The sequence below is a fragment of the Leguminivora glycinivorella genome, chromosome 7, assembly GCF_023078275.1.
Source record: "Leguminivora glycinivorella isolate SPB_JAAS2020 chromosome 7, LegGlyc_1.1, whole genome shotgun sequence".
Lineage (NCBI taxonomy): Eukaryota > Metazoa > Arthropoda > Insecta > Lepidoptera > Tortricidae > Leguminivora > Leguminivora glycinivorella.
Genome location: NC_062977.1, coordinates 16,429,079 through 16,445,287, shown reverse-complemented (window position 1 = coordinate 16,445,287; position 16,209 = coordinate 16,429,079). Strand labels below are relative to the sequence as shown.

Sequence of the window (16,209 nt, the reverse complement as noted above, 5' to 3'; positions counted from 1 at the left end):
TTTAATAATGCCAACGCCATCTTGCGACGAGTAGAGGAACCAAGTTGTGCCGAAAAAAACTTGCAATTTACTCTTTGGTACGACAAAATCCCCGTCTAAGTGTCATAAACCAAACATGGCGGCCATACCCATCGACAAAAAAGTCTATATACTGTGCCATTCAGGAGAACGCATGCCTTGGTTCGTATTGTCAGGCCATGAGAGATTAAATTCGTGTAAAATTACGCAATTCATATCTTTGTAATGATATGATGATTCGAATTGCAATCTCATTCTGTCACTTTGACACAAGAGTAAAATCAAAGTAGAATCAATACTAGAGTCGTGACACGTTAGCAAAATGCAGACCAAAAGTGTGTACCAAAAGTATTGCCAGTATTACAAGTTTGACCCAAAAAAGGGAATTTAATCGTTTGCCGTGCTTAGGATTTCTACAAATAGGTGTTATTTGTGAATATTTTATCTTTTTGTTAGAAAGGCTCGGACGTATCGCGAAGTTTTGAGTCAAAGAGATTAATCAACTAACATATTTTTAAGCAATATTTTTTTTAAATATTTTTTGGTGTAGCTGGCACGACGACGACCGTCTATTAGCAAAAAAACATTTTACTTCAAGTAACAGTGAAAATGGAGATACGAGGTGATAAAAATGTCATATGTTATTTATTTCAAAGATAGAAGTCCGTTCTTTTAAAATACTCAAAACTTAAAAAATACTCCATCAAAAATAAATGTTACAAAAATTTTATCCGGTACATTGCCTGAGCTCTAGTCCCAACCTAGTACCAATCCAGATGACAGCTGCACGTATTCGACAACCCGTGATCCAATCCACTATCATTTGAGAGTCAACGTGAAACGTCAAATTCGCCATGCCGAATTGAGCCCCAGAATTATTCTGGCTGATGAGGGTAACCCATTTCATACATTGCGTCATCGACTCATCGCATGTATAACTAGCATGTTTAGGTATCGGATATAAACACACTACCCAGCGTCATACCCTTAAAATTAAATACCACTCAGTCTTTCGAATGCGAACAATCCAAAAACCTGATAACTTGTCACTTTAACTCACGTAGTGGGCTCAAAGATATCTATAGTATAAGAGATATCGTTATCCAAAAAATAATCAGGTCTTACTTAAGTCGAGACCTTAAGTCGACCATAATGCATATAATATTTGCTTCTTTAATATTCTAATAGTTACAAAAACCATCTTACCCGATGTTTCTCCCTGTTAGCAGAGTACAGCACCCAACCCACGTAGATAAACATGATGAGTGCGGGCACGACCAAACTGGCGACGACTGGTATCTTCCGCACCCACGCGTGGTATATCGCTAGGAGAAGCAAGCAGATGCCCACTAGGATCGCGATGTATCGGCCAGTGCGCTGACGCTCTTCCTGAAAAAAAAATGGACTAGGTAGTCGTTACTAGTATCCGATTCTATAGCCAAGATTACAATCGCCCCGCCGAGTTTCTTGCCGGTCCCATAGTGGATACCCTCTTCCAACTGAGGGGGGGGACTGAAATCTTCTCGAGACTGTACGGGAGCAAAATGCTAAAATGGAAAGGATTCCCCTTTAAATTTGGGAATTTCAGTTAAATATAAGTGTTATAAACTAGATATATCGAAAAAAATTCCATTAAGAACAACTCAGTTAAAAGATATTGCGAAAAAATCTTAAAAATCGAAGTTCCGCTCTCGACTGTTTCCTCCTTCAAAACTTATTTAAACGGAACGAAATATGAGAATCTGAATTACATTGAAATAATCTGTGTCGGACCGTTTAGATTTTTTGGCTAATTGTTACCGATCTTCAGTATCACACCTTTTTTTGAGCCATATTGAAAAAGGCCGTTTTTAGAAATTTTTGATTGCCTCTAGCGTCTTTTAAAATAAAAATATCAAAAACATCAAAACGGTCCGACACAGATAAAAATAATAATAATCTGTGTTGAAAAAATCATTGCTCTATCTTCGAAAACCAGGGAGGGAATAATCGAGAGCGTTTGTATGGAGAATTGACCTGTATCGTATCGTCTTAAAGCCGGCGTAGCTTTATTTGGCGTTCATATTATGCGCGTTGTAATATTCCTACTTGATAAATAAATATTTAATTTTCAATCGTTGACTCTCCGTGACGAAACTGGCTGTTTCGCGCCAATATGGTAAAGCGATAGAGAAAGAGAAAGCTACGAGCGAGTCAACGATGGCAAGCTCGGCTAGAACTAGAAGCCTTGTATCGTTATTGATATACCTAGAAGTCAAGATAAAATAATTGTGGATACAGTTAATAAATCCATCCTTGGAATCTATGCTGTCAAAGGTATCATTTAATTCAGCGCAAGCTATGACTCTCCCTGGACTTAGTTATTAGGTAGGAATTTATTCAGATTAATACATACATACATACAATCACGCCTGTATCCCATAAAGTAGGCAGAGCAAATTAACTACTCAAGTTTCAGTGCCACTCTTGGCAAAAAGGGGTTGAAAGAAAAAAGTGACATTGCAGTGACAGGTTGCCAGCCTCTCTCCTACGCCACAATTTAATCCATATCCCACAGTCGACTTCTACGAAAGGGGGTGGTGAAATTCTTAACCCGTCACCAAACGGGCGATATTAATATAACCTATAAAGCTCTTATCAATAATATAGCCTGGAAATCGGAGAAAAATTGAATTTAATCTTGAAGATGCTTATTGAGTGAATTTCCGTTCATTTCAATAGTTGAGTGCACACGCTAACAAGGATACCAAGGACTCCAACTCGTGCATATGCACAAAACCGGTAGGTACCTAGAATCGGTCTCGGTAGGGCTTAATAAGCCCTTAAGAAATTGCATATAAGTCATATATGTGAGGGAATTTGACCCACGATGCCTTAATCAGGGTGGCCAGGTGGTATAAGATATCTGTCGCCATATAGATAACTTTCACATGAAACATTAATTGTTAGGTAATATGGTAAGTATATATTTGTCATCTATATGAAAACTTACAACTGGGTGCGTAGCCGAATGGCACAAACGCTCACGAAACGAAACCATCGTAGATATCTATCTCTATCACTCATGCGTATTGGCGCGACATAGCCAGACTACCTTTCGCGGCGTTTCGTTTTCGTTTCGCGTCGTAGAAATGCCATTCGGCTACGGAGCCTGGTTATTCTTCAGTTTAAGACATATCGGACTAAGTATATTAAATCATGTACGTATTAATAATTAGTCAAGTAGTCAGTATTTATGGCTATGCGAGAAGGGTACTTGCAGCATATTAGAACCTCTTAGGCATGCAGTCCCAAATACTCGCTACTCTACTAAATTATTAACATAGCTTTAACTAGGCCTAAAGGCTTAGGTGCCATCAATATCAACGAACTTCCATACGGTACTTGAGGTACTTCATACAAATATTACGCTGAGATAAGCATGAATACCATAAAATAAGGGACAATTTTACCAACATCTTTCGCGAACTCGCAAAATATCACTTACCAGCTCCAAACCACTTATTATTTTAGCTAAGACCAATCAGGTTCTACTTAACGATATTATTTGTACGAATTTCATTAGTTACTTCATTAGTGTCCCTCGGGCCGTGGACCTCGGCAGTCAATCAAGGCACGAATTGATAGGCCATTCGAACACACCGTTGTCAGTATGAGATTTGAATAATGTTATCCTTCATTTATGTACCTACTAGCTTTTGCCCGCGACTACGCTCACGTTTTAAAAAGACAAAAAGTAGCCTATGTCACTCTCCATCCCTTCAACTATCTTCACTTAAAAAATCACGTCAATTCGTCGCTCCGTTTTGCCGTGAAAGACGGACAAACAAACAGACACACACACTTTCCCATTTATAATATTAGTATTCATATTGATCACGTTTATACTTTTGATGTAAAGTTAATTTTGATAAAAGTTTTTTCTCGGATTTGTTTTAGAAAAAGGTATGTACTTTTCTCGTATGCAAAAATATCAAAATTAAAAGCAGAGTTTAATTTGGGGCAACCTTTTATCCCTTGACTAACATCCTACAGCCTGGTAAAAAAATGGTAGAAAATAATAGGGGTGGCAACTATTATGACACTTTTGTATGAAAGAAAACAAAGTGTTGTTATGATAATATAATTATTGTTTAGTTCCATTTCTACTCTTTTTAACCCCCGACGCAAAAACGACGGGGTGTTATAAGTTTGACGTGTATGTCTGTCTGTTTGTCTGTCTGTCTGTCTGTCTGTCTGTCTGTCTGTCTGTCTATCTGTCTGTCTGTCTGTCTGTCTGTCTGTCTGTGTGTGTGTCTGTCTATGGCATCGTAGCTCCCGAACGAATGAACCGATCTAGATTTAGTTTTTTTTGTTTGAAAGCGCTGAGTTAGTCGGGATTGTTCTTAGCCATGTTTCATGAAAATCGGTAAACTATGTCGGGCATTTTTTCCAAAATTAAAATTTTGTAGGATATTTGCTAATAAACTGTACCTAGTGCTATTGATCGTCGCGCCCGTGTCTATGTATATTGGTACGTACACTTACAAGCGAACTGTACAATAAGTAAACAGCATAATTCAAATATCATTCCGATATCAGTGTTCGTCCGAATACTCCGAATTGGTCTGTGAATCACTAGTGTAAATACAGTGACTGAATATTCACCGTGGTTTCGCTTGTTTTACTTAATAGTTACCGATGAGATGCGCGTTGGGATTGACCGCAACTACGTAGCAGTTTATATATACTGTTTATGTATTATGGCTATTTGTAACATAGGCAGTCGCCATTATACACGGTGAAATTGAGTAACCCGACAACAGCGTATTCCTGTGGCCCGTTTCTCGAAAGGTACAAGCCTTGTATTACAAGTGTGTTTCCATGACAACCCATACGATTTGACAGTTCGCGCACTTGTAATACAAGGCTTGTACCTTTCGAGAAACGGGCCCCTGGTCCCATTTTAAGAAAAAAATGTCATATCAACTTCACTCCTTCATTCCTTTCTGTCTTGTTGTTATTATGTGTATTTTGTCTTGCCTGTGTTCACGAATAAATGTTTATTCTATTCTATTTTATTCTATTCCATGTAAACTTTTCTGGATTTCGTCTAGGGGATCATCCACATATTACGTCACACCAAATTTCAGGTTTTTGGACCCCTCCCCCCCCTATGTCACGCTTTTTTGTATCCCTTTAACAGGGATTGTCACATTTAGTATGACCCCTCCCCCCCCCCCCTTACACTGTGACGTAATATATGGATGACGCCTAGTTTCAGAGTTATAACCAATTGAATAAAAAATCTTTTCTTATTATTACTCAGTACAAAAGGTCTTTTTAACAGCGTTGATGTCATTATGGATAATAGTCTCACTATCCTCGTTTTTGACGTCAAACAGTGACAAGTAAAACCTTTCAAAGATGAAGTTTTTAGAAAAAAAAAACGTTATAACTCATTTATAATTCATTTTAAATGCAATGCCATTTTTATGGATAACTTTTACTTTTTATGTGAAAAAAACATATGTAACATTTTTTTTCTTTAAAAAAAGAAGTAAGTATTCGAACATTTTATAGTAAGATCATAAAAGTCTTACATTTTATTAGGCATTCAAATTCAGATAATTCTGTTATGACTGAATATACCTATTGAATAAGTAGGTACTTTTTAGGGTTCCGTAGTCAACTAGGAACCCTTATAGTTTCGCCATGTCTGTCTGTCCGTCCGTCCGTCCGTCCGTCCGTCCGCGGATAATCTCAGTAACCGTTAGCACTAGAAAGCTAAAATTTGGTACCAATATGTATAATATATCAATCACGCCAACAAAGTGCAAAAATAAAAAATGGAAAAAAAATGTTTTATTAGGATACCGCCCCTACATGTAAAGTGGGGGCTGATATTTTTTTTTTCATTCCAACCCCAACGTGTGATATATTGTTGGATAGGTATTTAAAAATGAATAAGGGTTTACAAAGATCGTTTTTTGATAATATTAATATTTTCGGAAATAATCGCTCCTAAAGGAAAAAAAAGTGCGTCCCCCCACCCCTCTAACTTTTGAACCATATGTTTAAAAAATATGAAAAATATCACAAAAGTAGAACTTTATAAAGACTTTCTAGGAAAATTGTTTTGAACTTGATAGGTTCAGTAGTTTTTGAGAAAAATATGGAAAACTACGGAACCCTACACTGGTTTTTTGTATTAAGTAAGTGATAACAGAGTATTGCTTCAACTAAAAATATCTAATATAAAAGTAAGTAAATATGTACAGCTAAGTGCCCAAAACATCCATTTCATTTAAATCCTTTGACAGGCGAATTTTCAATAATCCTTCCTAAGTGCTCGGAAATGGAACTCTTTGAGCTGAATATTATACTGTCAATCAGTTAGAGTTCATTCAAGAAATAATTAAAGCTATAAATAAACATTCAATATAATTATTTATTGTATGTTGCATGGCGGCCCTGTGTGCGTAGCCTAATGCACAAACGCTCACGAAACGCTCACGATACCTAATATCTCTTTTTAACCACCGACGCAAAAACGACGGGGTGTTATAAGTTTGACGTGTCTGTCTGTCTGTCTGTCTGTGTGTGTCTGTCTGTGGCATCGTAGCTCCCGAACGGATGAACCGATTTAGATTAAGTTTTTTTTTTGTCTGAAAGCTGAGTTAGTCGGGAGTGTTCTTAGGCATGTTTCATGAAAATCGATCTACTATGTCGATGTCGGGGGTTTTTTCAAAATTTTAATTTTGGTTAGGTTATGTAGATATCTAATTATTTATATCGCTCTTGCATATTGGCGTGACAGAGCCAGACTACCTTTCTGCGGCGTTTCGATTTCGTTTCGCGTCGCAGAAATGCCATTCGGCTACGGGGCCTGGTAGGCCTAAGAAGCGCTGGCTGGACGTCGCGAAGCGGACGTGGAAGAGAACGATCTCACACCTCAGGATGCCGAAGACCGGGCAAAGTGGAGCAGACTGTGCAGGAATGCGGACTCTGGCGCTAGGCCGGGGAAACGCTAGGTTGAAGAAGAAGATTTTAAAGTGTTTTTTTACCCACTGCAGTGTTTTTATTTGTCATTTTTGTGTTAGTGTTTTTTTAGGTCTCTAATAAAACTATTTTTAAAATAATTGAAGATACACAGGGTGTAAACCTAATACGGGCGAACCTCTTAACGGTGGTTAGTATAGGACATAAAAAATGGATTTAGATAACTTTTACTTAACATTTAAATATTTTTTTTATCCATACAAATTATTTCGGCCCGCAACGTAATGCAAACACACTCGTGTTAAACGCTCGTTGACAGTTGTCATTGATTGTCATCGCAACCACGTTTACAGTACATTGCTGCTGGGATTTTTTTCAAAAATTCATTATGGGGTGACAATTAAGAGTAACTCAAAAACACCTCTTAATTAATGATAACAATATTGAATTATATGCCTGGTTTCATTTATCGCCCTTATTACGTTTACGCGCTGCATTGAACAACTAAGAGTATATTACGATACAAGTACGGAAGAGAAAAAATTTAAATGAGAAAGGATGCGGTCATGTTTTAAATCTACACGAATCGAAAATTGCCATTTCACACGCGCTGCATCGTACGACATTTGACAATACATACATTTTCACCACACCAACTGGTAAAGGCTCTCTTTGTTATTCGAAAACAGAAAATTGCATTTTATCCACAAGATTGCAAAGTAATTTCATACAAATTTTAACTCGATGTCTTAAGCGCCGGTCATTTTACTGATGATTTTGAATCATAAATATTGAATAACTTGGTGGATTTGAATCATAAATATAGTTTAGCTTGAAGTTTTATAATCAACTAACTTAATAACAAATACCATCGACATCGGAAATATAGCACGCACAGTTATCCAAGTAGAAGGCATTAAAATCTGCAATATATACAAACCCCCTAACAGCACCTGGCCTAATCCAGCTATACCCAGCTTAAGCCACCCATCAATAGTAGCAGGCGACTTCAACAGTCATCACACCAGCTGGGGTTATACAACTAATGATGGAAACGGAGAGGCAATCGTTGACTGGGCCGACGAAGAAAACTACTTTCTCGTGGTTGGAAACAAAGGCAGGGGGACCTTCAAGTCTGCCAGATGGGGACGCGAGTACAATCCAGACCTAGTATTTGCTTCCCAAGACACTGAACGCAACCCACTACCAGTGACGAGAACTGTCCTACAGGACTTCTCGCACAGTCAACACCGCCCCGTGTTGCTTGAAATTGGCCTAAAGACACCAATAACCCAATCATACCCTGCACTCAGTTGGAACTTCCTGAAGGCTAACTGGAAAGCATACGCTGCCCACCTTGACGATTCTGTTAGATGGATACCGCCTCTGCCAGGAAACTATGAACGATTCCAGAAACTAATACTAACAACGGCCAAAAAATATATACCCCGCGGCTATCGCAAGCAGTACATCCCATGCTGGAATGACAACACTGAAAGACTGTGGGGCGAGTTTAATCAGACTGGCGACCGAAATACTGCCCATGAACTAATCAGATCCCTGAACGAAGCACGCCAAACAAAATGGGAAAGTACGGTAGGCAGTATGAACTTTACGCATTCCAGCCGCAAGGCCTGGCATCTCCTTAAGCGCTTCACCTCGGGAACAAACAGTTCGGCTAGGTACGCAAAATCCAATCCAAGCGCTATCGCCAACAGGATCGTGAAGTTGTCAAAAATGCCCAGCGAAAAAGTGCATACCCGCCTGATCCGGAAACAGTTGAAAGAGATGAAATCCCACGCTACTTCCGATTGGAATTACAGTCGCCCTATAACTAACACTGAAGTTACTGCGGCGATAAAACATATTAAAATAAATAAGGCCTGTGGACAAGACAACATTTTCCCAGAATTCATTAAATATTGTGGTCCCCGCACGCAGCAATGGTTGGCAGCATTTTTCACGCAGATGATTGAATCAGGAAAAATCCCTGCCCCGCTTAAATATGCAAAAATAACAGCAATTCTGAAACCGGCAAAACCAGCGGATAACCCTGAAAGTTACCGACCAATAGAACTCCTGAGTGTAACATATAAGCTCTTCGAGCGAGTGCTCTACAACCGAATCGCGCCAGCGATCGAAGCACAAATCCCCCAGGAACAGGCTGGCTTCCACCCTGGCCGCAGCTGTAATGATCAGGTTCTAGCGTTAACTACACACATAGAAAAGGGCTTCGACGAAAACGTGAAGTCTTCCGCGGCCTTCGTAGACCTCACCGCCGCCTATGACACCGTTTGGCGCCAAGGACTCTTGTTCAAACTGCTAAAAGTTATCCCCTGCATCAAAATATACAGAATAATAGAGGACGCCCTCACCAACAGACCCTTTCAAGTATTCCTGGGTGACAAAGCTAGCCGAGCTAGAACTCTCAATAACGGATTACCACAAGGATCAGTGTTGGCCCCTATATTATTCAACCTTTACACACACGACGTACCTGATACCCAGTCGAGAAAGTTTACTTATGCAGACGACCTTGCCCTCGTCTCACAAGACCGAGCTATAGAGGAGACAGAACGCACCTTGCAACGGGATCTTTCCACTATGATGGATTACTTCGCTTGATGGCGCCTACGCCCAAATGGATCCAAAACTGAAGTATGCTGCTTCCACCTCAGTAACTGCCTCGCCAGTAGGGAGCTCAATGTCAGATTTGGTGACACGGCCTTGACACATAACCACCACCCAAAGTATCTTGGAGTCACATTAGATCGAAGCCTAACATATAAATCACACCTGCAGAACGTCGCAGCAAAACTGAGAACTCGAAACAGCATACTGCAGAACCTAACGGGCGCCACCTGGGGAGCTTCAGCGGGCTGCTTGAGAACAACTGCTTTAGCTTTAGTCTACTCCACTGCAGAATACTGTGCCCCGACCTGGATAAATAGCGCTCACACCCAAATCGTGGACAGCCAACTTAACCACACCATGAGACTAATTACCGGGTGTATGAAACCAACTCCTGCACACTGGCTACCGGCCCTCAGCAACATTATCCCACCACACCTCCGACGCCGTCAACACCTCCACAAAGAAGTTGAGAAAATCCGTGCAACGCCCGATCTACCTATCAACGCAGACTTAAACATATTCAAATCGCCTAGACTTAAGTCTCGCAACCCTCCAGCCTTGCTTGCGCACGAATTCCCAACTGACTGGAACGTCCAAACCACCTGGATGGACGAGTGGTCAGCAAAAGGCGTAACGTCAGATCTATTCCACATCGAGCCCCGTAAATTTCCAAGTGGTTTTAAAGAAACGCGTCGTGTCTGGTGTTCCCTAAATCGCATACGAACCGGAATTGGTCACTGCGCCTATCTGCGGAAAAAATGGGGTTGGGCTGACACTGAGAAATGCGACTGCGGAAACCCTAAACAAACTGTGCACCACATCGTTTTCGAATGCCCCTTAACTAAGTACAAAGGGCCACCCTCGGACTTCAAAAACCTCACGAGCGACGCTATCGACTATTTACGGAATGCTAAATTTAAGTTGTGATTTGCATGTAAGATTGTAAACCTGCCATACGATAAATAAATAAATAGACAAATATAAGATATATCACGATACATTTTCAGTTTAATAGTTATAATAGTAAACACAGCTAGAATTGTACGCGGCATACTCATGTCCACGCATTTCAATACGAGCGTGACCCTTCATAAATTTGCAATTCGAACAGTCATTAAATGCACAGAATATTTTAGTGGCCTGGGTTCGTAGCCAAATGTACAAAACAAACGCTTACGATAATTTCTTTATCGTAGCTATCTCTATCCCTCTTCCGTATTGGCGCGACAGAGCCAGGCTGCGATTTAATCGGCGTCTAGCGTCAACGATTGTGATTTCGGCTAGGCAGGCAGGTCTCAAGTCTGTACATTGCTAGTTCTACTCTGGCTAATGGTTTATCGAGCAGAGTGGAAACTGGTCTAATTTTGTATTTTTTTATTTTATTGTTGTTTTATTAAAAATAATTTACTATTGAAATGAAAGCGAAGGTCTAGCATGAAAGCGCCCTGTATCATACAAATGTAGTAGCCCTATTTACTTGCTTTTTTATGTATATACTCGTATAAGTAAACTTGTAGAAAATATGTACATCATTTTCTGTATTTTAACCAAAGCTCAGTATTTTATTAAACCATTTATTTTCTCTTTTGTGATAACAAAATATGAAAACGGATTATATCACGTTGGAATCTATAATTATTTTTTATTATATCCCGACACATTGCGAACCCTTTTCAGCGCTCGTTGAGAACGGTTTTTGTTGTTGTGACATACCTATTTTAAGGTGTTTTAAATTTTGATGAGCTTTTTGAAATATTATGTATAAAATCCGTAATTTTTACAATAATCAAAAAAATTAAAAAGTTAAACATTCCTATGTTATATTTAAAATAATATTCTATAATATTAATATCCAGAGAGGAAAATTGAGACTTCTTTTATCAAGCGGGTCTTCTATCCTTACCTTATTTATAAGTACCTATTTTTGAAATGCTTGTTTAAACTTTCTTCACTTTTATAAATATTTAGTATTGCAATTCAAGGCAAATATTTACTAATAGAAGAAACAACATGAAAGAGCTAAAGACTAAAAGAATGGTAAACATACACAACAAACAATTTTATGGCTATTAAAGAGCGCAGCTATGTTAGTGTGATGGGTGAGGAGAAACTCTTTTCTCGCTTGAGTGTTGTTTTTGAAATTATTTTAGAAGAAAGAGCCCGCCTCATATTGGAGTAACATACCAAGACCAGGGGCGGCTCACTCCGCGATCCTTTCACCGCGCTTCAAGTACATGCCGGCGGCCGCGAGTTCGCGGCCCATTCACTGGAGACGACCTTCGCGCGGCGCAATAGAATTCAATGTCGTCTGCACGCGTGCGGTCCGTTTGTTAATGTAGGTAAGAATTTAGAATGGCGGCGTTTTGTAAACATCAAAGGAGTGAGCCTTCTGTACTTGTACTATTATATATTCTGTGCCAAGACTTCGATGTTCAGTGGGTTCATTCTTCTAAAAATAATTTCAAAAACACCTACCTAGTTAAACACGGACCGCGTGATCTATTTAACTATTACATAAACCCCAGATGTTTACAGTAGTAGGATTTTTGTAAGTTTAAACTTACAGTAAATAAATAAATTAAAAAAAAGTTAACAAAAGTGAAAAAAACTTATGAACACTAAGTAAATATAGGATGTCAAATATCGCTGCAGAAGTGCCATGAACTCCTAACTAAGTACGAAAGCCTAAGTAGTTTGGAGTTCATGGTACTTCACCGTCGATATGTGATGTGTTAGATTATTCTTTACGTTCATGTACCTAATACCTATGTCTGTTTTAACTTCGCGTTTTTTTTTTCTTTTGCTGCAAATCATAACGGAAAACAGGTTTTCCGTATCTTTTTGTTTATGTAAATAATCAAAAGTTATTTACTAGGGCTTTAATAAACTCGTTATGAATTAATGTATATATGGATCTCCTGATTTTTTCATTATTATGGTCGTTGCATGGGGTTAATGGGTTATTAAAAAGTTATTTAAAACAAATGCCATAAATTAAATGGCGAGGTTGTGGGATTATCCTTTTTGCTGAATTATGCATGACTACGATAATTGACGGTAATTTAGAAGACATTGAAAAAAGAAGAATCAGCCAGCTTAGCAAACTTAATAAATAGTTACTTTCCTGATCACAAAAGTACCGAAACTTTAACTGCACAATGGATATATGTACCGAAGTATGTAATGTGTGTAGCTATAGACTTATCAGTAATCAAACAACCTGTAATAAGTTTCGAAATTTAGGAATAATCTAGATCATCATCCTCCTTGCGTTATCCCGGCATTTGCCACGGCTCATGGGAGCCTGGGGTCCGCTTTAACAACTAATCCCAAGATTTGGCGTAGGCACTAGTTTTACGAAAGCGACTGCCATCTGACCTTCCAACGTAACTAGGCCTTATTGGAATTAGTTCGGATTCCGATGTTTTCCTTCACCGAAAAAAAAAAAGAATAATCTAGATATAATTTGTAAACAACTTTGTATACCATGGTTTGCTATAAATGATTATCTTATCTTATCTAGTAAATAATTAATGTATAATTGCCATACCCTACCGGGGTGCCATGTGACCGGTATTGTAACATCTGTAAATGTACTTACCATGGTTTATTGCAAAACGGTTTATTGATTGATTGGTAAAAAAAAAACTTATTTGGCTTCTATTTATATCTAGCACTGTCTACTTTCATTAAAGCTTGGCTAACACTCAGTCACACTATTTGTACTGTTTATGACAAACTAGCTTTTGCCCGCGGCTTCGCTCGCGTTAGAAAGACAAAAAGTAGCCTATGTCACTCTCCATCCCTACAACTATCTCCACTTAAAAAATCACGTCAATTCGTCGCTCCCTTTTGCCGTGAAAGACGGACAAACAAACAGACACACACACTTTCCATAATATTAGTATGGATTATGAGCTCAAGTCTTTGTGATTTGACATATGATGACTTGAAAAGTATGACAGGAACTTATGAGTATTTCTGAAAAAAGTTTTTTTTTGTACTACGAGTACTAAGCCATCAAGGTTATTACTCAGTATTTTTTGCCGGAACTGTACCTACCTTGATAGTTGCCGGATTTTTTTTAAGCTTCAACCTGGGTGCCGGTCTAATTTCATTGTTCAACTTTAAGTTCATCTTCCTGTCTTTATAATTCATATTAACACCATCACGAATTGACAGACTTTCTCATAACAGCTGTACTACTCTTAAGTTGCAGGAGGTAAACAAATAACGTGTTCTTCGATTTTTGTTCAAATTAACGAGATTTAAATTCATAAGCACTATGTAAAAATATGTTACGTTTCGTACGATTTTTGTTTTATATTGTATTTTCGAGTACAAAGTATGTAGCACTAAGTATAAAAAGGCCCGAGACTTTTTTCGGCGCGTTTTTTCAAACGGTCTGCTTGCGCAATGCGTGTGCGCGTTTTTCGCTTCAGTCGCTAACTGCTGAAGGCAGACACTGCATAATCCCGCGCTTCGCCGAACTCGCGATTAAGGGGATAGGAAAAAATCAGGTCTCCATACAAAGGTAGCCCTTATTTTCCTCCCTGGACTGATAAATTATACATAATAAATAAAAAAAAAGAATATTATATACATTTAAAACATCAATCTTTGTTTCTAGCGTTAACAATTCGGACCTTGGCTTGCAGATGGCAGATGACAGTTTCGAATTGATAGCGTTTCAAAACTTTCAATGTCCCTAAAACGAAAACCATTTCTGGATATACCTACGCCTGTAGAACACAAAAATATATTTTTTAATATTTTTTTCCGTAATTTTAGTAAAAATTCTTAATAATAGTTTAAAGGGGAAGTAACGTCACATAGCTGAGTCAGAGCTGCCACTATAACCAAAAAAATCTTCCGGTTGGAATGCCACATGAGTTTGACAGTGAAGGTCTCAGGAGTCCGCTGGATGCGGGTGGCGCAGGACAGGTCATTGTGGCAATCTTTGGGGGAGGCCTATGTCCAGCAGTGGACGTGAAACAATGAAGATGATGATGATGAAACAACACATGTGACTTCATTTAGTTGATTTTTGACGTTTTTAACTTACGCTCTTTCTGCTCGAAGTAGTAATAAAAAGGGATTTTGGCAGTAAAATAGCAGTCTTTTGGAAAAATTAAAAAATATGTATATATAACTACCGGAAATATATCCTGAAGGACGGTACGGTCGACATTTGTCGGGCATGCCGCCGTCCCGGAGAGTCACTCAGGCATATCATTTCCGGTTGTTCTCATCTTGCTAACGGCGAGTACTTGCACAGACATAATCTCGTAGCCAGGATTATTCACCAGCAACTTGCTCTTCAATACGGCCTTGTGGACCGCGAAGTACCGTACTACAAGTACTTACCTGCGCCAGTTCTTGAAAATGGTCGTGCCATGCTCTATTGGGATCGATCTATTATCACTGACAGGACTATTGTAGCCAATAAGCCTGACATTGTGATAATAGATCGACTGCAACGCCGGGCAGTGCTCGTTGACATCACCATCCCCCATGATGAGAATCTCGTGAAAGCCGAGAAGGACAAGTCCAGTAAGTACCTAGACTTGGCTCACGAGATAACCGCCATGTGGGATGTTGATTCAACGATCATTGTTCCGATAGTCGTTTCAGCGAACGGTCTCATAGCGAAGAGTCTCGACCAACATCTTAAGAGACTCTCGCTAGGTGGCTGGATCAAGGGCCAGATGCAGAAGGCGGTGATCTTGGACACAGCGCGGATAGTCCGACGGTTCCTCTCTCTGCAGCCCTAACCACCGGCAGCTTGGGCCCTGCCCCGCTGCTGGCGGCACCCTAGGTTAGGTTTTTTATAATGTGTTTATATGTTTTTTTATATTGTTTTGTATGTGTTTTTGTATTTTACTTTTATATCCATATTATAAACAGCCTAGCCTAAGATAGAAAATAAATACTGGGAATAATAATAATAAAAGCCATTTATTTCCCAAATAGTGTGTTAGAAAAATACAGATTTAGCTTATGTGTACAGTTAGTAAGTATTTGTAAAGAAAAAAGAAATTAAAATTAGATTTTATGTGGGTTTGTCCATTTTTTGACGTAGGCCTCCTCCATGTTGCACCATAATTCTCTATCGGCTGCCAGACTGGCCCAGGCTATGCCAGCCTGTTCGGTTATGTCATCTCGCCATCGTCGGAGCGGATGGCCTGGCCCTCGCCCGCCATCTGGTGGGTACCAGTGTAGAACTCTTTGGCTCCATCGGTCGTCTTTGGCTCTCGCTGTGTGTCCGGCCCATCGCCACTTAAGGCGACATGCCATTTCCGCTGCGTCCGTTATATTTGTCCTCTTACGAATTTCAGTGTTTCTTACTCTATCTTTAATTTTTATACCGAGTAAGCTTCGTTCTATGGCTCTTTGAAATTTCTGTATCTTGTCAATGATCTCTTTATTTATTGCCCAAGTTTGGCACCCGTAGAGCAGGGTCGGTGTCACTACAGTGTCGATGGCTACTTTCTTTAGTGTAATAATATGTCTAGTTTGGATTTAAAGATTTGTTTGTGTGACCAATATGAGTTCCAAGCTTTCTGGATTCTACGT

At 39.2% G+C, this 16,209-nt stretch overlaps 1 protein-coding gene across 1 annotated transcript in view; it reads right to left on the bottom strand.

Moving 5' to 3' along the window:
• Nucleotides 1-14,062, bottom strand: part of LOC125227937 — a 139,888-nt gene extending 125,826 nt beyond the window's left edge. Inside the window, exons 1-2 of the mRNA XM_048132345.1 lie at nt 13,696-14,062; nt 1,225-1,407 (exon numbers count right to left, since the gene is read on the bottom strand). Of these exons, the coding sequence (XP_047988302.1) occupies nt 1,225-1,407; nt 13,696-13,791 (279 nt within the window). The 5' untranslated portion in view covers nt 13,792-14,062. The remainder of the gene's footprint in view (nt 1-1,224; nt 1,408-13,695) is intronic.
• Nucleotides 14,063-16,209: the final 2,147 nt, after the last annotated feature.